General features: G+C 48.6%; 2 protein-coding genes across 2 annotated transcripts in view; one reads left to right on the top strand and one right to left on the bottom strand.

The window, feature by feature from the left end:
• LOC146752310 (cytosolic carboxypeptidase 4-like) overlaps window positions 1–24,438 on the top strand; it is a 268,713-nt gene that overhangs the window by 135,025 nt on the left and 109,250 nt on the right. The gene's annotated exons all lie outside the window — the stretch shown is intronic.
• The window catches only part of LOC146752314 (kinesin-like protein KIF20B), a 73,032-nt gene continuing 53,532 nt past the window's right edge, over window positions 4,939–24,438 (bottom strand). Inside the window, exon 5 of the mRNA XM_085531932.1 lies at window positions 4,939–5,012. Within this exon, the coding sequence (XP_085388058.1) occupies window positions 4,939–5,012 (74 nt within the window). The remainder of the gene's footprint in view (window positions 5,013–24,438) is intronic.

The following is a 24,438-nucleotide window of genomic DNA, read 5'->3' on the forward strand; positions in this document are numbered from 1 at the left end:
TGGCAGTAATGAACAAACTGCTGCTTCACAAAGATCTTGGCCTGATTAGAAATCTTTGAGTAGTGCTGTTACAGCAGACAGAATGTGATAAGCGCAAGTAGTCTCCTGCACTTCACATCCTTGCTACTTTGTTCTGGGTGTTGTCACTGAGCAGCGTCTAACACAAGTTCTGCCCTGGTCAGCTGGCTGCCTTAGCTTGAGCCCTGATGGCAATGCCATGACGTGATGTTAGTATTGCTGTTTTCTCCTCGTCAATATACTCTGTCTTTTGAAGGAAGCAGCTTCTTGGTTATTTTGTTTTGTTGTTGAATTTTATTGAATTAATTTACAATATCTATATTCCGTATAGTTATAGATGTTTTGAATATGATCATGTGTGGTGCTGAGATTTTTTGTAGAAAAGCTATACTCAGTTCAGAAGGTGGAATAAGGATGTTAAAGAAAGAACCCCCTGTTGTGTTGACCAGTGATGATGCTCCCACCCCCTGACCAATGGTGGAGAGGAGCATGAAGAGAGAGGTGGTGCTGGGGGGATCTTGGGGCTGCTGGGCCTGTCATACTTCTCCCAGGCAGAGGTTTTACAGGTGTTGCATGATGCCCCCAAGCTGACACCGTGGGGGGGGGGGGCACTCCCACATCCTGAAGGATGGTGGAGAGGAGCGGGAGGGCAGAGTTGGTGCTGTGGGGGGCTGGGAGCTGTGGGGCCTGGTATGCTTTCCCCTGGCTGTAGTTTTCTGGGTGTCGGATGATGCCCTCAAACTGACACCCTGCGGGGGCTGCTCCAACCTCCTGAAGGATGGTGGAGGGAAGTGGGAGGTTGGTGACAGTTCCTGGGGGGTGCAGGGGACTGCTGGGCCAGTTGGCTTCCCCCAGGCAATGGTCGTCCGTCTGTTGGATGATGTCCCCAGGTCTATACTCTGCTGTGGTCTCTTCCATCCCCTAATGGATGGTGGAGGGGAGGGTGAGGGCAGAGATGGTGCTGGGGGCTGACGGGCCTCTCAAGCTTCCCCCAGGCGGTGGCTGCCCCCAGGTGATGCTCTGAGGGAGTCACTGCCAACCCCTGAAGGATGGTGGTGGGGGACAGGAGGGTGGTGTTGATGCCTGGGGGCAGCTGGGCCTGCCACTCATCTGCCAGGGTGCTGCTGTTTGGGTGCCAGCCGATGACTGCAAGCTTCCAAACCAGGTGGGTCCCTCCTGTCCCCTGAAAGAGGTGTTGATGCCCAGGGTGGATAGGGGCTGCTGGGCCTGATGTACTTTCTGGGGGCCACGGAGCCTGGGCTGGTGGCCTACAGGGGCCGCAGTGGGGGCAGTTGAGCCCGACAGCCGTCAGGCCTGGCAGGGGCCGCTCTGGTGGTGCTCTGCGGCTGCTGGGCTGGTCGTTGTTGGTGCCCTGTCTTTCTGTCCACCGCCTTGAGGCAAGGAAGCTGTTCGTTGAGGTGAGCAAGCCATCTTTCCAAGTACCACTTCCTGCAGGCAGTATTCTCGTCTGCAGCAGCTGCAGCAAGGCGCCTGCAGAGAAAGAAACATGCTGAGGGCACAGGAGAACCCCCTGCTCTCCTTCCTCACAGTGCATGGTAGAGCCACCCTCAGCTCCCGGCCTGTCTCAGGCCCAGCAGTAAGAACATGCAGCAGGAATGGCTCAGCCAGTTAAAATATCTGACAGCATCAATCTCAGACAGTGTTAGGCAACAACTAACTGGCTTCTCTATGCTGCTTTACCTAGAAATGCCTCCTGGCTCACAGGAGCCCTATAGTAAAGAGGGGGGCAGGATGGGGTTGGAGGTGAACAAGAACTCACTGGTTTATCTGCCTCCGTTGCTTGATAAGACAATAGCATGAAAACATTGCCATCGGCGTGGTAACGAAGATAACCGCACCGAATCCCAGGCAGTACTTCTTGATAAAATTATCTACTGCGGCATTTGCATGTTCCTCACCATCCGCACCTGGAAAAACAATGTGGATCTGTTTCACCAGCTGCTGCTTTGAGTGACATGGACAAGAACAACCACAGGAAGGATCCCGCTCCGGGCTGCTGTTGTGCCTGGTGGCTCAGGGGAAGCACAGCAAGCTCTGGAATGCGGGGTCTGTGCACAGGAGGTACTATGGAGGGTCCTGTTTCCTCTTCTTATCTGCTGAATGTGGTTCTGGTGGCCTAGTTCCCAAAAGGACAAAGTTCCTAAGTCCCTGGGAACTGGCTGCAGTGGGAGGGGAGCAACCTCTAACCACAAAGCCACTATGAGCGGCCCTTACCTGGAGTGACAGTTGTTGTCTGCATGGCCTCTTTTACTCTCAGGGGGACAGTCAGTGTGCGAACTCTGCCGTTTTGAAATGCATTCCAGCGCATAGGTGCTCTACCTGTCTCTTTAGAAAGGAGATAAGAGAGTGGGACTGTAAGTAACTGCTTCTCATCAGGAAGATGGTACAGTTTCTCCACATGTATTTCTAGAAATTCAGCTTCACAAGTCTTTCAGGGAACAGACGGAAATACACCTACCACGTGCTTTGTCTTTCTTGATTTTCATTAGCAGAGAGGGCAGTGTCTGCAAATATTTTCCTCTTTCCAGGGCCTCTTTCTGTTTCTCAGGACCTAAACAGAAAGCATTAAGATAACTTTCAGACAAACAAGGTATTAAACTGAATGGTCTTTTCAGTGCAGCCAGTAACGACAACAGCCACCCCTGGGATGCCTGTGGGGTTCCAGCACAACTAAGGATTTAGCACGGCCTTCCCTGGAGGCACTTCTGCAACCAAAGAATGAGAACTTTTCACCACACACTGCAACTTACATAAACGCATAACAGCATCACTGAATGGGACCAGGGCATTGTGCGAGGGCAGGACACACACACACAGGTGTGCATTCTCACTCACACCTGCAGACATGCCTGGCTGATATTAGGACTGTGAGCTGCCATCTCTCAAAGGAACTAAAATCTCATGACGTACCCATTCGAATCGCTGGGGCTTCTGTCCTGGAGCTCAGCTGGGAAACTGGATGCCATTCAACTCCACTAGGAGCTGTCAACAAACACAGACAGAGCAGCTCCTGTCAGACACCTGTTTAGACTGGAATGACAGCACTGCTCCACAGCACTCTCCTCTCCCTGCCACACAGAAGCATCTGGCAAATAGTTGTTGGGTGCCTGCAGTGGTACCGTGACAGTCCAAAAAGGAACCGTGTGCAGAACTGCCTGGAGAAGGGAAGGGGACGGAAAAGAAAGGGCAAGATCTAAAGGCTCTTTTCTGTGGGATTGCCCTGAGGCTCACAGGCTGGATTGTGCTGAGGCTTTGGCAAGGCATTGCTTATAGGCACAGCCGTAATCAAGCATCGATGAGAAACATCTCCTGGTGTTGATGCCTGGGGGCAGCCAGGCCTGCCACTCATGTGCCAGGGTGCTGCTGTTTGGGTGCCATGGTATGCTGTAATTCCTCTCTTCCTTAGGGACCTGCAGTGACTGGAAGGGGCTCAGGTGATGACATGGCACCCAGACCTGGGTCAAAAGTTGCAAAGCTGCAGAGAGGCCAGGTGGGCAGTTGGCTGGCACTCAGCAGCTTTCCAGATACTCTCTCCAGGCCATGTAAAACAATCTTCAGAGAAGGCATAGAAGAACATTTGGCCCCTCAAGGTTTTCTTAGTGGGGAGATCTCTGATGTACGGAGACAAAGTCTACGGGATGCTGGGAGCATGCAGCACCCAAGAAACAGTGACTACCCAAGCTTCTCATGGGGAAGAAATCACCAGGCAGTGAAAAGATGAACCCCCCCCTGAACTTCCACAGCCAAATATGAGCAAAGATCATGAGATGAAGACTGGTGACTTACCTCTGGCATCCATCCCAGGCTCAGGGACACGACTTTGCTTTGGAAAAGCATCAAAGGGGCCTGCAGGCACAAGAGTGATCAGACACAGGTGAGGAGAGCTTCCACTGCGCACTGGGGTCTGCTTTGTTTTTTTTTTCCTGCAGTGACATGTGAGGACTGGCTGCAGGTCAGGGAATGACATGGCCCAAACAGCAAAGGAATAGGAGCAAAGACTGGCAAGGGCCGCCTTCCCACTGAAATGTGACAATTCTCCAAGTAAAGAAATACTCATGACTGATCTGTGTATGACCTTCAGAGCACAAAGAGACTTGAAAGACCTTTGGAGGTCCTTATGTACCCAAATAAGCTATTACAGCACTAATTTTTCTACCTCCGAAGAAACAGACACTCACAACTTACCTCGGAGTTTCCTCTGAGGCACAAAAGCAGTCTCCATCCAGTCGTCTGGAGCAGTACCAATGTCATCATCTAGAATAAAGAACAGAAGAGGGATGTTCCCATTGCATGTTGTGATCTTCCTCTCCCTTAGTGACAAGGAAGGGGCCAGGTAACGGGATGGGAGACTCAGGCCGTGATTGCCAAAGCTATAGAGGTGCCACGGTGACCTGGAGCCTGGCACTCAGCAGCTTTACAAATGCTCCCTCCTGGCAACGTGCAGCACCCCTCTTGGACCACGTGGAAGAGCATACAAAGAAAAGGTGCCTGAACTCATCTGGGCTACAGCTGGGGGTCTCTGTTGGGAACCGGGATTTTTCTATGGGGAGCATCAGGCAGCTGGAGCAGAAATGCTCATGCTTTTCCCAGCACACATCTTACGAGGTCTCCCCTAGGACACCCCCAGGATGAAGAGCATGCTCCAGCCAGCCAGCGGCAGAGCCGTGGGAGCACAGGGCTTCCTCATGCCCTTGCCCAGCTCCTGTGGTGCTGCCTGTCTCCCCTCTCCAACACACCCCCCATCGAAGGCAGCCCTAGGGCAACACGGCACAGAGCCACTGGAACCAGAACCTGGGCTTCTCACCCTCAGTTCTGCTCATTTTTTACCCAACTCTGCCCACCCACCTGCTTCTGCTGCTCGCCACGGAGCAGCACAAGTCTCCTGACAACACATGGCTATCAGTACGAGGAGGAAGGCAAGGCAGGTGGGGGCCGAGGCCCCCAGAACTCGTGCCATGCTGCTACCACCACCGCTACAGCCACAACGAGTGCTGCTACTGGGGCACAGAACTCCTAGGGCACGCAGCTGGGCATCGTGACCTCATTGTGACAAGGCAGCTATGCGGCAGGGCATAGTGACCTCACATCCCCAGGCTGCTGGCTGGGCCTCCCCACGGGCTGCTCCTCCTGTGCAGCAGGGCTGCATAGAGTGGGTGCTTGTGGCACCCCTTAGTGGGTGAGTGCCAGTCTGCTGGGGAAGAATTACTGGGAGCGTGTCCCGCTGGGCAGATCTGTTCCACCGCAAGGACCAGGCTCCCCCTGGGCTTTCTATGGACGCTGTCCCTGTGGCTGAGGCTTCCCAGTCATGTAGAGCAGCAGGAGACCATGGCAGATATTTTCACATTTACATTGTGGAAATATAGAATTGTGGAATGGTTTGGGTGGGAAGGGACATTAAAGACCCAGAGACGCTGTCAAAAGATAAAGAAAATCGATTCAGTGTTGTTTTTACTGCTTCATGCAAATCAAAAGATTGTGTTTTGTCTTTTAATGCCCAAAAAAGCTATTTCTTCAGTGACATTATATTTGTTGTCACAGACTCTAACAAAAATGCAAACTGAGCTTTATCTGTAGCATCAATATTTTAGTATTTCATATCTTGTATTTGACAGTTCCCTCCCAGCCAGTTGCCTGTGCCTTTCTCTCAGCCCATGAGAGCACCACTTACTGCCTCTGGGGACTTGGAAACTGGCAGCATGATGACCAGCACACACACAAACTGCAAAACGGCTCCATAGAAGAGTCCGTGGCGCAGCATGTTCTCCATTAGCGTGGGCTCAGGGATCTCAGGTGGCCAGAAATGCAGTTCAGCAGCCATAGCGAAGACAGCTGCTGCTCCACTGCTCTCACAGAGGCTGTCTGCTGTAAGGGGGGAAAAAGAGGCATCGTTACTCTCAGGCACTGCGATGGGGTTAATATTAAACTCTCAAACTTTCACAGCAAATAATAACATCCGCTCACAAAGAAAATGTGGAGAGGCCACAAAAGAGAAAAACCAGTCATTAAAATCTTTGTATTTAGACATTCAAACTAAATGGAGCCCTTGCTCCTGCCACAAGACACCAACGTCTGCTTCTAACGCGGCTCCACCATGGGATCCTGTATGCAATAGAAAAACACATGGAGGCTGCCAGCCACTGCAACACGTGCGCTGTGAAACCCCTGGCACTGCTGAGTCCCAAGAGCAGATGAGAGAAGCGTTTGCCTGCCATGGACGGGCTGTGGTGGGATTGAATCCTGCCTTCGAATCGGGACACCCCCAGGGAGAGCCTCCTGGGGACCCAAAGACTTACGGCAGCGCCAACACAGCAAGCAGAAACACGACATGCTCCTGACTGCCCGCACTGTTCAAAGCTCCCTCCCTCTCCCTCTCCCTCCCTCCGCCCTATGAAGGCAGCCCTTCAAAGCAACCAACACTTGAAAAAAAACTTAAACTCAGTTAACCTGGACAGTGTTACCCAGGGTTGTGAGAACAGCTTAATGATATCTGAGAACCGGTCCACTCGTGAGCCTGAGACCTGGGATCCTCCATCCTAGGGTGGAACTTTACTGGAGCATGTGGATGCCACAGCAACAAAAGGGCTGTGTATAATAGACTGAGAGTTTGCTGAGTTTCTTGGTTTACAGAAAGCACAAATAACTCAGAAATTACAGCTGGACTTTGAACCTTAAGGACTGCCAAGAAAGAAGCCATCTGCTAAACCCCTGAGCTGCAAACTGTCAAGGAACTCCATACGTTCCCAGGAATGACAGGAGGGTGCTGACCATGGATACACAGCTACGGACTGATGGTAAACCTCAAACAGCTTGAAGTGAGTAAGGGATGGCCAGGGTGCCTGAGGGCAGTGGCTGCACTAGTGCTCAATATTCAAGAAGCCCATAAATCTACACTGGGCCAAAGGATACCAGTTTTAATATCTCATACAGTGTTTACCGTATTGGTGACAAAAAGGGGGACATTGGTTCATTGGTTCTCACCCCAAAGATTCCTGAAATACCAGGCCATCCTGGTAGAGTAGGGTGATGTAGAAATAATTGTGACTAATATTGTCAACCCAGTATCTTTCCTTAGTGGAACTCCCGGAGAACCAGGATTACACGACTGCTTTGAAACAACTGAAGCTGCACATTCCAGCCGGTCAGTCGAACTTGAAGGACGAACCCTTAGAAGATGCAGAAGACACCTGGTTTACCAGCAGCCGCAGTTTTATGAGACAAGGAGACTGTAAGGCAGGACATGCAGTAACTGCTACTGAGCAGGTGACCGAAGCACAACCACCAGCTGTGGGGACTTCCCCTCAGAAGGCTGAAATAACTGCCTTGACAAGAGCTTTAATCATATGGACAGATGCTAAATATGTGCCACACGCTCATAGTACCATCTGAAAAGAGCAAGGATTGCTCACACACAAGGAAAACAGCCTGATGTAAATCTATCAATGGTTATTATATGTTGTAAAGGACATCAGAAATGTAACACTGTACAGGAAACAGAAAATAAGCTGATAGATCAGGTGGCAGAACAGGCAGTTGAAGAGGGCTTCAATTCCAGACGGTAAACTTAAAATCTCTGAAGCCAAGTCAAAACCTGTAAAATATTCTAAAAAGAACAGGAGTCCTATTAATGATTTAGAAAGGAAGAGAGCAAGCTGACAGATGGGTGCATGCCCAAATGGACACATTGTTATGCCCTTTAGTATCTTATGGAAACTGGTTATAAGGGAAGATAAGAGAATATATTGGGCAAACCAACACTACAAAGTACAGTCCCAGTGCCAGGAACAGGGCACAAGTGGGCCTCACGGGAAAGGGCCTTCCAGGGCAACAGTGGCAAACTGATTTCACAGAACTCCCAAGAAAAGGGGGGGTATCGCTGTATGAAAATTTCTGTAACCTTAGAAACAATTGAGGATGCTGCTGCAGGTGCCTGATGGACAATCCAAGAGGAGGTATCCTGTTTATCCAAAGTTGCATGGCAACATGGAGTAGGCAGGGATAACACTGACTGGGGAATAGTTTTCTCTGAACCATGGGATAAACTTACTAGTTGCCAAATTTAGGATGACTAAAACAGTTTTTCTTAGTCTGCATCACCTTGCTACTCTTGGTGTGTTTTACTTATGTTGTTATAAGGTGCCTTTTGTGTCTGTGCCAGGATACCAGAAGGGAATATGGGGTTTGGAAGAGACATGAGCTGAGACAAAAGGTAGAGAGTGGAGCCTATTTTGAGACCCATTAAGAATCTAGCAGGTAAAAGCCTGCTAGATTAATGAAAAGGGGGGAATTGAAGAGTGAGCAAAGCCCCAGAATGGAGGCAAGGTAACACTCTGCTATAGAAAGGGAAAGGGGAACTTCACAGAAACCAAGACAAAGGGTAACTGTAGATAGTTTACATTTAAAAGTGCAGGGAAAGGGGGAATTACAGACACTTAGTCAAAATAAAACCAGAGAAGAGGGCACTAAAGATAAGAAGAAACTGTCTGGAGACCTCTGACAAGAAGCAGGATTAGATACCCCCAGGCAAGATGATGCTGACATGGGAGATCGATAACAGCAGATAACACCAAGAAGAAAACAGAAGAAGAATTTCACCCCAAAACAACGGCAAGGGTCGCAGGGAATGGGGTCAGAGGGAATGAGGGAATGGGGTCATAGGGAATGTAATGAATATGTAATCAAACTGAGGAGGAGACTATTGATTATGTATTAGCTTAACCTACATGTATAACACACTTTTCTCCTTACGCTGTGCAGGTTTGGAGGAGCTATCCCCCTTGCACCCGGCGCTGCGCAACGCTGGAATAAACATACCTGCTTTATAACCCATCTCTGGATTACAGAGTTTGATTCCTCAAGTCAGGGCCTGTATGCAGTCTATGGGTCCCATATGGGGTCGTAGGGGCTATATGGTGTTGTGGAACCTGTATGGGGTCTATGGGGCCTGTATGGGGTTTTAAAACCCATATGGGGTTATGGAGCCCATATGGGATTGTGGGGACTGTATGGGTTCTATGGGGCCTGTATGGGGTCTATGGTGCCCATAAGGGGTTGTGGAGCCAGTATGGGGTCCTTGAGGCCCATATATGGTTGTGGGGCCTGTATGGGGTTGTGGGGCCTGTATGGGGTTGTGGGGCCTGTATGGGGTCTATGGGTCCCAGATGGGGTTGTAAAGCCTATATGGTGTTGTGGAGCCTGTATGGTGTTTGAAGCCCTTATGGGGTTATGGGGCCCATATGGGGTTGTGGGGACTCTATGGGTTCTATGGGGCCCATATGGGGTTGTGGTGCCTGTATGGGGTCTATAGGGCCCATATAGGGTTGTGTGGCCCATATTGGGTCTATGGAGCTTATATGAGCTTTGGGGTCTGTATGGGGTCTATGGGGCCCATATGGGGTCTATGTGCCATGTATGGGGTCTTGGGGATTGTATAAGGTCTATTGGTCCCATATGGGGTTGTGGGGCCAGTATGGGGTTGATAGGGTCAATATGGGGTTGTGCAACCTATATGGGGTTAATGGGGCTCCTATGGGGTCTATGGGCACCATATGGGATTGTGGGGCCTGTATGGCATTATGGGGCCTATATGGGGTTGTGGGGCTTGTATGGGGTCTATGTGGCTCATACGGGGTAGTGGGGCTTGTATGGGGTCTATGGGACCCATAAGGGGTTGTGGGCCCCATATGTGGTTTTGGGGCATATATGGGGTTGTGGGGCCTGTATGGGGTCTATGGTGCCCATATGGGGTTGTGGGGCCTCTATGGGGTCTATGTGGCTCATATGGGGTAGTGGGGCTTGTATGGGATCTATGGGACCCATAAGGGGTTGTGGGCCCCATATGTGGTTTTGGGGCCTATATGGGGTTGTGGGGCCTGTATGGGGTCTATGGTGACCATATGGGGTTGTGGGGCCTCTATGGGGTCTATGGGGCCTGTATGGGGTCTATGGGTCCCATATGGCGTCATTGGGCCTATATGGTGTTGTGAAGCCTGTATGAGTTCTATGGGGCCTGTACGTGGTTTTGAAGCCCATATGGGGTTATGGGGCCCATATGGGGTTGTGGGGCCTTAATGGGGTTATGGGGCCTATATAAGATTTTGGGGCTTGTATGGGGTCTAAGGGGCTCATACGTGGTAGTAGGGCTTGTATGGGGTCTATGGGACCCATAAGGGGTTGTGGGCCCCATAAGTGGTTTTGGGGCCTATATGGGGTTGTGAGGCCTGTATGGGGTCTATGGTGCCCATATGGGGTTGTGGGGCCTGTATGGGGTATATGGGTTCCATATGGGGTCGTATGGCCTATATGGTGGTGTGGAGCCGAGCCTGTATGGGGTGTATGGGGCCTGTATGGGGTATATGGGGCTTGTTTGGGTCTATGGGGCCTGTATGTGGTTTTGAAGCCCATATGGACTGCATTCCGAGTCTTCATTCACAGGGATTGGGATGAATGCAACAAACAGCAAGGCAGCTCAGCTTGCAGCACTCTGGCTGTGGGGTTCGTGCAGGCAGAGCTCTGGGGATTCCCATTTTGCCTGGCTTTGGGATGTCTGCAGCAAGATCTCTACCATTTTGTATGGGAGCAAATAATCTCTAGCATCCAGGTTGCTGCTCATGATAATCCCAGTCTTCCTGGCTGTCGCTTTGTGATAACTTTCAAAGTCTTTTGATACTCTTTGATGCCTTGGCTGCTCCCTAACACCTCTGTCCTCCTGCCATGTTGACTCATGTCTCCCACTTTTAAGCTGGCTTTGCAGATCATCTCCAGCCCTGTCATCATCACGCTGCAGCAGGAGGTGCTCACCTGGCCCAATGTCTGGCAGTACTGCTTGTTCTGCAGATGAGCAGCTGCCTCCTCATCTCTTCAGCTACAGTAGTTTTTCTCAGGGCAGTTAGATGCAGTCATGCTCCTCTGGATTTGGTGTGTTAAATCCATGCTGCATGGCAGCAGTCAGTGCAATACAAAGGTGTTCTGTGTGCCACAGCATTTCTCCAGGGGCTGCCAAAGGTAGAAGCACAACACAGCACCATCCTTCTGACAGTAATGTCTGTGAGTGTTAGACATGTGAGCACTGCATCATCCCCAGCGTGTCAGTGCTTTTCCACACCAACCTGACTCTCACACTCTGCACTGAATGTAACTCTGCTCTTGTGGAGACAAATGCTTTCTGTCACATCCTCCATCCCTGCAACCATTTGCCGGTAGGCAGCTCTTGCAGAAGAATCAAGCAGCAGAACCTTGTGCTCACCCTACAGCATGCAAATGCTATGAAAGCAGAAATAACCTGGCATGCTCTGGGTCTGCAAGGCTGCACAGATGGGAGAGGTAGATTGTGTTTTTGCAGTGGAGGTTTCCAGTATTTTCAGTACATAGTGTAGGCCCTAACTGAATGTATAACCCTCTTGTAAAACAGCTGTATAAGTAGTTTTTCCACCAAGAAAGTTGCTGAACAGAGTTAAGTTCAGACTGGGGGCATTCTGACATGGGTAGAATTGAGACAAGCACAAGATAAATACAGGGTGGGTAGAGCCCAGCACAGGACAGAATGAATGTACTGACTTTTGGAAACATTGCCCTTCTCTCTCCACAGAAAAGTAAAAGGCAGACCTAAAAACAAGAGGTTGGTAATTGACCTTATATGGAAATGAATCCTAGCAACACTCCTGAGGAATCTGTGAGCCTGAGATGCTCAACCAATGAGAGCCATGACAGTATTATTTGCATTGGGTTTAGGGCATAGAACAGAATTGATTTCACTGACTGGTGTGCAATTTCTCCCTTGCCAACAGGGGATGTGCGCGCAGTATTGCAATGATGAATAAGCACTGCTGCTATCGCTGCCATCTTTGCCTAACTAGAAATCTTTGACTTTGAGAGTTTCTCACACAAGGGGAGAGGGTAAGAAAGTAAAGAGGCACAGAAAACTAAGGGAAACTGCTCTTCTTATCTATAAAAATTGATACAATTGATGCTGTCGTGCATTTATTTATTTATTTTTAATTTTTTGCCAATGTCAGTTAGATTGTTTTAAAATATCCACACACCAAAATCTGACTACCAAGCAAATGTAATGAAAATGAAATGAAGGTGAGTTAGTGGAAAGCACAAGGCCATATTATATTAGGCTCCAGCAAATTTACAGGCAGTCACTGCACAAAGAGGTAGATCTGAGTTGCACATTATATGATTCCCACAAAGATTAAGGAAATCTGAAGCTTTCAATATATTTTTTTAATTCTTTTTTCATTTCATTTTTAAACACCTGACCCAGACCCCAACCCTTACAGGAGCTGTAAAGATAACAGCAATAACCCGCAATGTAACTCTAATCCTAACCCTTACCCTGATTCTAAAATTGTCTCTAACTCCAAATGCAACAACAAAAATGATGCTAGAAGTTTGTAGCAAAAGGAACCTTTAACCTGATCATAATCCAAAAAACAGTCATTAAGGTAACAATAATCTTTACCTTAAAAGTAATATTAATCAGAGCCCAGATGATGCCTGCATCCAATCAGAAGCATGCTTTGCATTATTTAAGAGTTGTATTTTTTCCAATGAACTCTCTCTATTATCACTTTTATAAAGTAACAGAGTCTGTTCTTTTTTTCCTGACACTGTGCCTTACTCCTGACATCCCCTGGAAATGACCCAGATAGGGCACCATCAAAGTAATGCTAATAGTAATGTCAATCCTAAGGGTATCTCTAGCCTCAGTGTTAATGGGACGCTAACAACAATCCCAACAGCCTTAAACATTCTGGTGGTGTGACAGAGGTGCTGCCTTGCACATGCTGGGCAGTCCCATTGCCTGTTAAATGCAGGCGGCAGCGTAGAAACATGATGCCCGTGGTCAGAATGCCCTGTGGCAGATCCTGGCACCGGAGAACTGACCGGAGAACCATGAGAGAGCTGACAACAAATCACGCGACATCAGAACCGACCCAGTGGTTATTTACAAGCCTTGGGTGACCCAGACAGGATCTCAGAGTGGTGAATGTAGGTACAGAAGTTGTTACTACTCTGTTTTCTTCTAAAAGCTGCTCAGCTGCTTTGCGTTTCAGACCATCCCTGGCTTCACTGTGTGCATCTGTCCAATTGATACCAGGTGTTTTTTTTTCATCTCAGATGTTGGGGGTGGGGGAGGTGTGGGTGGGAAAGGGACATCAATTCAATTACTCATTTATTTATTGACAGAGATTCACGTTTGCTACGTTTGGAGAAGTTTTTATTTGTTTGCTGTGGTTTGGTTTTTTCTTTTTTCCTTTTTTTTTTTCCCCCTTCCCTCCTCTTCCATCTTTGTGTTCTTCCCCTATAATCAAAAGAGAACGGATCCCCAGGGTCTGTCCCACAGACGTTCTTTCCGTGGTCTCTGCTGCCACCTGCTGGCCAATACACGGAACTGCCACTGTTGGGCGTTTGGTGCCACAGGAAGCACAACGCAGATCTGAGTTCTGACCGGTCTACGCAGCAAATCCGCCAATCTTTATTGCGATAAGCCCTCCACATGGCATTGCGCATGCATTCGAACACGCAGCAGGCATAGATTTCTCCTAACTCCTTGAGGAGCAGGCAAGCAGAACAACTGAGCGCACCACTGCTTGTGATTGGGCCACCCCCATCATAGAGATGTGTGTTAGATCTTTTACCCACCCCTGGACTGGCCTTGTTGTTTAACGATAACCTCTGAAATCTGAGTTACTGGTTCTACCACCTGTAGTGTAGAATAGGTAGCCAATAAATGCTTTTCAACTGTGATGTATCTTTATTCTGCTCCATGCCAAACCTGTGACCAAAACCTCATAGGGGTTCACAAAGAACTCTGGCTCTGCCAGAGCCCCCATCCAGACCTTTCTTGAGTTACATTCACATCTAGTTTGGCTGAAAAGGTTGGACTGAAAATACTCAGTGCTTGGGCCTGTTTAACAGATATTTTTTCCTGATTATGCTGTCCATCGATCTTTTTAAACTGAACTCCTGCTCTAATCTGGTCTTTAAACATTGGTTGTCTCAAGACCCTAATGGGTCCAGACTGGATTACCTTAGGGGCTGGACGCCTAAGTCATGGCAGCAGATGGTTCTCTGACCTTTTCACCACCATTCAGAGCCTGCATCTGGCCGTAGGCACACTTGTCTCCCCATCAATTGGGCAGCCTGTTGTATTACAGCACCTGAGGGCCACTGGGGGGTTCAGTATGGATAACATAGACCCATCCTGATGTAAAGGTGATGGCTGTAGGATGAGATCCCTCGTTCCTGATGAAGAATTTATTGACTGGGCTCTCAAAATCATCTTCATAGATTGCCTCTTTCATGCCTAATTCTCTAATATAATTTTGTTAGTCCTCCATAGAGTACCATAGGCTGATATTTAATGGTATGTCATTCTTATTTGGCCATGTTATATGACACACAGCCAAAAATCATTCACTGATCAAATGGCTATCCTCATTATGTTGGACAGAGCATACAGTCTTTGCCTGAGGGCAGGGTGAGTAGTAATGGATGTCAGTTTTGAAATTTCCAGTCCGTTCACCACAGCGCTTCCTGCCTCCATGTCCCATAACCAGAGCAGCTATGCTGGCATGCTCTCTTGGTTTCTGTCTAAACCACCGTACTATATCCATCAGTTCAGCTGCTGTATTATGGGCAGCAGGGTTTGGGGGGTTGGACACTGGTCAGGGCACTCCCACCAGCCTATCCTGCATTTTTTTTTTTTCATTTTAGGGTTACAATCAGTCAGATCTCAAATAGATCTAGTCCAAATGGAACCTCAAAATCTGACCTTTTAGTGCCTTCATTTACAGAGTCCATTTTATACAGATTCCCTCGTACAGGGTCATCATGGTCTTCCAGAGAGATGTTCCTGATCTTCCATAGGAGAATGATTGAATTAGGTTTTTTCCCCATCAAAACTGCCACCTGTCTTTCCAGTTTTTCAACACTGTCATTCAATAGCTGATTTGCATCAGCCTGAGCCTCTTCAGTTATGTTCAGACAGTTCAAGGCCATCAGCAGTGGCCATGCCACCATGAACGCAGCTAATTGTCATTCTCAAGTTGTAAGTATGTCTTTGCTAAGACCATGGAAATACTCAGTCAGGTGGGCCAGGGACTCATGCACCCTCCCTCCGTCCCACACAGGGCCCCATTTTTCAGTGACAGAAGCAATGCTGCATTTTGAGGATCCTAGGAATCCCAGGACATGCCCTGACAAAAATTCATTCAAAGGGGTAGTCTTTCCCCATCCAAACCACCCCATGATATTCACAGAATCACAGAATTGTAGGGGTTGGAAGGGACCTCCAGAGACCATTGAGTCCAGTCCCCCTGCCAAAGCAGGTTCCCTACACCACGTCGCACAGCTCGGCATCCAGGCAGGTCTTGAATATCTCCAGAGAAGGAGATTCCACAACCACCCTGGGCAGCCTGTTCCAGTGCTCTGTCACTCTCACCATAAAGAAGTTATTGCACACATTAGTGCAGAACTTCCTATGGTCCAGTTTCTGTCTGTTTCCTCTTGTCCCGTCTCCACACACTGCTGAAAAGAGTCTGGCCTCACCACTTTACTCCCCTCACCTGAAATATTTATAGACCTGGATCAGGTCCCCTCTCAGCCTTCTTTTCTCATGGCTAAACAGACCCAGTTCCCTAAGTCTCTCCTCATTGGGGAGATGCTCCAGGCCCTTCACCATCTTTGTGGCCCTCCGCTGGACTCTTTCCAAGAGATCCCTGTCTTTTTTGTACTGGAGAGCCCAGAACTGGATACAATATTCCAGATGAGGCCTCACCAGGGCAGAGTAGAGGGGGAGGATCACCTCCTTCGACCTGCTGGACACGCTCTTTTTAATGCACCCCAGGATGCCATTGGCTTTTTTGGCTACAAGGGCACACTGCTGGCTCATGGTTAATCTGTCGTCCACCAGGACGCCCAGGTCCCTCTCAGCAGAGCTCCTCTCCAGCAGCTCTTCCCCCAGCCTGTACTGGTGCATGCAATTATTTCAACCCAGGTGCAAGACTCTACACTTGCTTTTGTTAAACCTCATCCGGTTTCTTACTGCCCAGCTCTCCAGCCTGTCCAGGTCTCGCTGAATGGCAGCACAGCCTTCAGGTGTGTCAGCCAATCCTCCTAACTTCGTGTCTTCAGCAAACTTGCTGAGGGTGGTCACTATCCCCTCATCAAGGTCATTGATGAAGATGTTGAACAAGACCGGACCCAGCACAGACCCCTGGGGGACGCCGCTAGTTACAGCCCTGCAGCCAGACACTGCACTGCCAACGACAACCCTCTGCACTCTGCCAGTCAGCCAATTCTCGACCCACTTCACTGTCCACTCACCTATCCCATACTTCCTCAACTTTGGTATAAGTATGTCATGGGAGACTGTATCAGTTATAGAGGTTATAGAGTTCAATTCCTGTAGTCAATTTGGCGGCCCAGGTGGGACCAGCTCTGTTCGCTGCAGGACCAGCTGAGAGGGAGACACTTTTGGCGCACCCTGAGATTTCTCTGAAGGACTCCCTTCCTCACCTGATCACTGCAGGGACAGACAAGGACCACCCATAGGTGGACCAGGTATGTGTATGGTAAGTGGAGCCCATATGTCTTGAGGAGACATCCTACACAGTTTACAGCCATACGTGCTGCTCCCAGGGAGGTGAGCTCATGGCTTTGGTTGCCAGCTGGGGTAGGAAGACTCCTTGGGTGAGTTCCTATGAAAGGGAACTGTATGTCATATGAATGGAAACAAGAACAAGTACTCTCTCCCAGGTTGTTGACAATAGGAGGGACCTAGGTTGGTCTCTCCTACGGGTATGGGATATAGTAGATAGCCTGTTAAATGGTAGCCTGGGTTCTCCAAGGTGTAATCATGGGGCTTATAGGTTGTATGTTCAATATTATCATCTGCTTTAAGTGTTTGGTACCATGTGTCAAGCCGACTCTGGGAAAAACATTAACGTATGCAACTGGTTGACCAGAGTATGAGTGTTATTAAGATTCCAGCTGGAAAACGTTGTCAGCATTGTGTAGTATGAATAAACCATGGTTTTTGATCTAAATGTCAGAGTGAGTGTGGTGTGAGTGAGACACAGAACAGCTGCAGGGTGAGTGCCGAGTCCCGATCCATGTTTCCTTCCTCCTGTGAGGGAAATGGCCAGACACGGACAAAGTGAAAGACTGTGTTGTCTGTCCACTCATAAGTACTTTCTGCTTGTATGTAAGAAGATGGGAGTTTGTACTCTGTAGATTAATAAGATGGTCCTGAGGAGAGGTGTACATTCCACCCGACCAATGAGTGTCAACCCATTTATGTAATACTATGTACTGCTTGCGAGGAAGTGTGTGAGGGAGGTGGTTCAATCAGTGCTGGTTCTGTGGCACAGTGTTTATAACTGAAGAATACAGACTGTATTAAGGGAGTTTATGTGAACTGAAGAACTGTATTGTTTGACAAACTGTTTTGATGGTATAAGAAAGGGTAATTGTTAATGATATATGGAAGTGTACTTGAGGGAATGTGGAAGTGTATCTGAGCATAGAAATAGAGGAAGCATTTACAGAGGAAAAAGGATTAAAGTGAGTTTACTTGCACTGACATGAGAGCAACACCCTGCACCGCTGCCCTGTGAGCTGAGCAGAGCAGAGCAGAGACACAGTCCCCGTGTATCAGGTAGTGTTATTCTGCTTACCAAATGAATGAGTTCACTACAGAAGAGGCAAATCTTCCCCTCTGCTCCATTTGTGGCATACTCTGGAGTTCAAGGCATTGCAAAGCTATGGCACATCTACTTTCTTTCAATGATGACACCTTAGTGTGCTCTGGGCTCTCATTTCAATTGCCTCTAAAGAAGTCTAGGGTCATGCCAGCTGACAGGAAGCTGGCAAATGTTGTCTCGTTGTAAGGAAGAGCAAGAAAGATGACATGGGCAATTATGGACCTGTCAGTCCAGAGCCTGGTAAAATTATGGAGAAAATGATGGTGGGAGTTATGGAAAAACAGCTGAAGGACAATTCTGTCATTGGTCGCAGCCAACACAAGTTTGTGAGGCGAAGGTCCTGTTTAATTTAAGCTCATTCTGTGACACAGTTATCCGTTTAGTTGACCAAGGGAAGCCAGTTGATGTAATCCTTGAGGATTTCAGTGGAGATTTTGACACTGTTTCTCACAATAACCTTCTGGACAGAATGTTCTGCATATGGCTAGACAGAAACACAGTGTGGTGGGTGAGCAGTTGGCCAGTAGGTCAGTCCTGAAGGATTATAGTCAGTGGGTTCCATCAGGCTGGTAGATGGTCACTGTCGGGGTCCCCAGGGTTCCATTTGGGGCCACTTTCCTTTCATGTTTATGCAGATGACTTGCATGCAGGACTAGAAGACGTTCTGAGCAAGTTTGCTGATGAGACCAGATGAGGAGGTGCTGTTGCCTCCACTGAGGGTGGAGAGGACTTGCAGAGAGATGTGGACAAGTCAGAGAAGTGGGTACCAGTTGGTACTAAGCACCAAGTGCATAAAGTATAACAAGAACAAGTGCCTGATTGTGCACCTGGGTAGGGGCAACCCGGGACATACACACTGACTGGATATGGGACACTGGAGAGGATTCTGACTGGAAAGGATTGGGGTGCTGGTCAGCATCACACTGAATGTGAGTCAGCAGTGTGCCAAGGCAGCCAGGAAAGCCAAAATGAAGCAACTTATTGCCATCTTGTGAGGGTAAGGATCGTCCCTCTCTGCTCTGCATTGCTACTGCCTCACTAGCAGCACTAGGTGCACTTCTGGGCACCACAGAACATAAAGGACATCAAACTCTGGGAGAATGTGCAAAGGAGGGCACTGGAACTGAGAGATCTGAAGTTCAGAGTTTCACAGGGATTGACTGCTTGTTCACACTGGGCCCTTCTCACATCCCACATCCTGCGATGAAACACAGGGCACATATGGGACATGAACTTCCCACTGTCCTTGCACCCCATGCACAGCCTGGGATCTTCTGTCCCATGTCTTTCATTTAACATCATACACACTTCCAACTCACTGCCCCAGGAAGGATCCTTAGTCAGCATGAGGTCCTCCCTGCCAAGGGTCTGGGGATCAGGGCTTGTCCTGTTTGCTTCATAAGACAAAGGAGAGGTTTCTTAGTATCAGAGCCACCATGCCAGTGCCTCTTCGTGCCTGTAGTCTTGGCTTCCAATTATCTGCTCTAACAAGTCCCTTGGAAGCTTGCTTGATAATGGCCCTCACTGGGCCCATTAATGCTCCAAGAAACTTCACTGTTACTTCTGACTTTGTCTTGCTGAGCACTTTGTGCAAACTTCTCTCTGCACTGGAGGTTGATGGACTCAGCAGCAAATGTGCCCGGGGGCCCATTATAACCTGAAGAGTCTCCTGTGCCTTGTGCCTTCCTGTGATCTTCTTCAGGTTTTCTGAACTTGTTCAAGAAAATGGAGAGATATCTAGAGAGAGCTTAAAGAGGAAGAATCCAGCAGACATTTATTTTCTATTTATTTACAGCTGGGTTAAAACAAGACATTAAAGCAGCACTGTGCAACTGATAGTGATCCAGGATGTCCCAATGACTTCTATTCTGTTACTGTGTTGACAAAGCTCCTCAGCCTCCCCACCCCATTTCTTCTCACACTGGCCCCATGGGACTTGCATCACTTTTTCTCACATCACTCTTCATCTCTGCCATCACCCGCTCAGTGTTAAACCTGCTTTGTACCAACTCCCACTGGCTTTCAACAGAGAACCAGGTGCACATGGAAAAGGAAAATTTTTTATTTTTTTTTTTTTGGACTGCAAACTTAAGGAAAGGTGATGCAACTGAATCAACACTAAAACACAGTGATCAACTGCATGGCATGTCCAAGCTGTGTCTATTGAGTTTTATCTTTTACAGGGAATATTTGTTCAATAAATGACTTAGACACAGATAGGATGAAATAGATAGAATCACAGTGAAGGATCTGACAACAGAGTCCATCAGCATTTTGAGGAATGGAGCAAATTCCAATAATGTCCCTGTAAGTAAGAAATCAGACAGATAATTGGGAGGTATCTGACAAAACAAAGAGCAAGGGATGGGGAAATCTGGAGGGCAGTGGTAGGAGCATGTGTCCAAATGGACTGCTGAAAACATGCCCTTAACTAAGGCCATTTATTTAGGACAGCTGGAGACACCTGAAAAATGAGGGATATCAAATAGGCAGCGAGGAATAGCAACGGCGGATGCCGGACTTTAGTCACAGGGCAATGACACTGGCACCGCTGTCTGTGTCTCTGTGCCTGAATGGAATCTGAATTATAGGAAAAAAAAAAAAGGGGGGGGGGGGAGAAAGAAGATACAAAATCCCTACAAAGACTCATATTTACAACTAAAATTGGAACAAGACTCATGAGAATTTCTCATGTTGAGAAGGGTTCACACATTTTCATTGATTTCTATCTTTGTCTTCAACACTTTGTTTCAGTTTTATTGACATCTATGATCATCTTTAAAGCTCAAAGATGAAAAAAGCACCTTTAAAGCCTCTAAATAAATAAACAAACAAACAAACAAACAAACAAATAAATAAATAAATAAATAAAAAGAGATCCATTTGTCTTTTGCACGTGGCCTGATGCCCCTTTCACCTTCACAATTCCCACCAGACCTTCCATGCTGGAGAGTGTGAGATCCAGCAGAGCACTTCTCCTCTTTGGTTCCTCCATGGCTTGGTCAAGAAGCTGCCACCTGTGCTCTCCATGGATCTGCTGGATGCCACATGCCCTGCTGTGCTGTCCCTGCAACAGATACTGGAGAGCAAAAGGCTGCCAAAGGAGACAATGTCCAGACAACATGAGACTCCCATCTGTCTGCAGAGGGCACCTTCTACTTGCTTTCCTTGATCAGGAAGCCTGAAACAGGCCCTGTTCGTCTCCTCTGTTGGCCATTTCCATTAGGTCTGACCTGGCTGCTCTGCCATCCCCAGGCAGAGCTCAGTGCACTCTCACAGAGGGCAGTCGCTCTTCCTTGTCTCCTCACCCATCCATCCTAAAGACTCTGTATCCCCCTTGTGCTACATTGCAGTTGTGGAAGCCATTCAACTGTGTCCCCATGGTCCAAACAGGAGCTCAGGCCTGCAGGTCTACCAAGATTTCCAGCGTCTTGTGTGTTGGTGTTTGCATTAGTGCAAAACCAAAGAAGTAAACATCCTAATTGGAAAGCATCACTGGACATAGCCAGACTGGAGAGCTCCTCTATGGTATTAGTGCGCAGAAGGTGGCACACAGGCAATAGACCGATTGTGGGCCTTGGAGTTGACGCAGCAACATGGTCACACCATGGTCATGACTTTGCTGAAGGCCCTGTGCTGCACTTGCAGCTGCATGTGAATTCACCAGACAGCCGGTGCTATCCCCTCTCTGGCCCTCAGCTGATGCCCAGGAAGGAGCTGTCTATCTCAGGGATTTCCCACACAGTTTACAAGCACTGGCACACATCAGGAGCAGCCCAGGCACCTTGGGCATCACCCAGTGTCTGTGTGTGAGCAGCTGCCTCCCAGCTGAAGGACCGAGGACTCAGAGCAGGAGCTCACATGCAGGCAACTCCTTGTGCACTTCTGAACTGAACCAGAGGAATCCCAGCTCCTGTGGGTGTGTAGGGAGCTGAATCCCATTTCAGCTCCAGGATTTCTGTCAAGGGATGACACTCCAGCACTGCCTCAGCTGGATCACTGTCCTGCACAGGGAAAGTCCAAACCTCACCTTCCTTGTCTGGGTGCTTTTATTGTTTCATCAAACGAACTCTGATAGTACTCCCCATATGTCTCCAATCAGTCACTGACCACTGGACATGTGGTGGTTAATTGAGCGGATTTCAAAACACAGTCATGATGCTGCTGTCTTTCAGGAGCTGTTGGCCATGAGGACCCAGGGATGTGTCAGGGGAGATGAGTGGGAAGAATAAAAATGAGATCATCTGCTGTTGAGCTGGGCCACGCTCCTGGGACACAGGGAGCTCATAAAAGTGGATGGTGCTCTAGAGAGACAGCTGTGCCCAGGAGCAGCTCTTGCACACAGCACAGCCTGCAGGTGACAGAAAGAGAAGAGAGAAATTGGAGAGAGCTTACAAGATATGTACTGTGTAAGCGGGCTGCGAGCTCTATGAAAGAGCATTACTCAAAGACCATGATACAGTAAGTCCCTTGCAGTAGACAATGCAGATGCTTTGAATAGAGGGTTATCTAAATGTGGGACAAACCATAGCAGATCTGGCCGCAGGCACTGCATGTTTCTTTACAGTGGAAAAAGCCTTCTGCTCCAGCTGGGGGCTTCCGTGCTGGATTGTAAGAGCACAGCCCTGAGGGCTGCATGTCCCAGCACGGCTGCAGGCTGTGCAGCCGGGGCTGCAGGCGGGTGCCCAGGGCTGTCCTGCAGAGCAGGGTCCCTGCTGTGCCCCAGGGGCTGTGTGCCGGGTATGGGACTCTGCCGCCTGCCAGGCTCAGCACTCAGCCTGCCCGGGGAGCTGCCCAGGGCGCTGCGGGGAGACGGGTGGGGGGAAGGAGCCCCCGGCAGGGCTTGTGCTGCCACAGCTGCTGCCTGGGGCAGGGAGACTGCATCTCCACTGCACAACAGTATGTTTGCGAAGGCCCTTGGCAAGAGGAGAGCGAAGGCAGGAGGTTTCCATTTCCTGTTCTGAGGCAAAAAGGATTGGAGTCAGAAATCTAAAAGGGGCTGTCAGAGATCTGAGAATTTTTCGTCAATCAATTGCTTGTTTTGTGAACAGTCACACATGATGTGTTCTCAGTCTACCCCTTCCCTAAGGATGGAACCAATTGTAACTATCTTCATTTTCTGCAGGCATGAATAATTCACTTATCATAACAACAGGTAGCATTATCTAACTGAAACTGAATGCCACAGAAGCTGGGGTAGGGGGCTCTAAGAGCACTTGGGGTAAAGATAAGACAAGAAACAGAAGGAAATATCCAGGGAGAAGGGATAAGAAAATAAGAGGAGGGTTAGAGCTCCATCTGCTGCTTCTGCTTAAGGAATGCTGAACTACATTAAAATAAATGCAAGTAATGGTGCTAAATGTACACTGTTGTAAGAGAATAAAAACATTTCATATTATAGCAGTAGTGCCTCTGAGAATGGTCTGGACTTGTCATTATCTTCTGCACTCTGAGCAGGACCCCAAGCCCAGGAACAGCAGATGCCCAACAGCAGCTCCATCAGCGAGTTCCTCCTGCTGCCGTTGGCAGACACGCGGCAGCTGCAGCTCCTGCACTTCTGGCTCTTCCTGGGCATCTACCTGGCTGCCCTCCTGGGCAACGGCCTCATCAGCACAGCCGTAGCCTGCGACCGCCGCCTGCACACCCCCATGTACTTCTTCCTCCTCAACCTGGCCCTCCTCGACCTGGGCTGCATCTCCACCACTCTCCCCAAAGCCATGGCCAACGCCCTCTGGGACACCAGGGCCATTTCATACACAGGATGTGCTGCACAGCTCTTTTTCTTTACCTTCTTCATCTCAGCAGAGTATTCCCTTCTCACCATCATGTCCTATGACCGCTACGTTGCCATCTGCAAGCCCCTGCACTACGGGACCTTGATGGACAGCAGAGCTTGTGCCACCATGGCAGCAGCTGCCTGGGGCACGGGGGTTCTCAATTCCCTGCTGCACACTGCCAGTACGTTTTCACTGCCTCTCTGCCAAGGCAATGTTGTCAACCAGTTTTTCTGTGAAATCCCCCAGATCCTCAAGCTCTCCTGCTCAGACTCCAACCTCAGGGAAGTTGTGTTTCTCATTTTTATTGCCAATTTATTCTTTGGCTGCTTTGTTTTCATAGTTGTGTCCTATGTGCAGATCTTTGTGGCTGTGCTGAGGATGCCCTCTGAGCAGGGACGGCACAAAGCCTTCTCCATGTGCCTCCCTCACCTGGCCGTGGTCTCCCTGTTTGTCAGCACTGCCTTTTTTGCCAACCTGAAGCCCCCGTCCATTTCCTCCCCACTCCTGGATCTGACAGTGGCACTTCTGTACGCAGTGGTTCCTCCAGCACTGAACCCTGTTATCTACAGCATGAGGAACAGGGAGATCAAGCACGCTTTCAGGAAGATGTTGCAATACGCACTATTCCAGCTTCTATAAAATGCACAACTTCCTCATAGGATTCCCAGTGATGGTTCTTTATGTTTTACCAATCTTTGATTGTTTGATTGTGTGTGATATATCAACCTGTAAAAAAAATGTTATTGAACTTATAAATAAAAATTTATTTCACTTTTTTCCTACCTACTTTCCATTTTCTCACTCCAAGAGCTCATGTAAACATGGTACCATATACCCTGAATAGTTTAAGAGATAAATAAAAAGATTTCAAAATAGAATTTTCCTTATCTCTTCTCTCTTCCTACTTTGTA

The sequence above is a fragment of the Coturnix japonica genome, unplaced genomic scaffold (genome assembly GCF_054131305.1).
Source record: "Coturnix japonica strain WE unplaced genomic scaffold, WE-NBRP24 Scf046, whole genome shotgun sequence".
Lineage (NCBI taxonomy): Eukaryota > Metazoa > Chordata > Aves > Galliformes > Phasianidae > Coturnix > Coturnix japonica.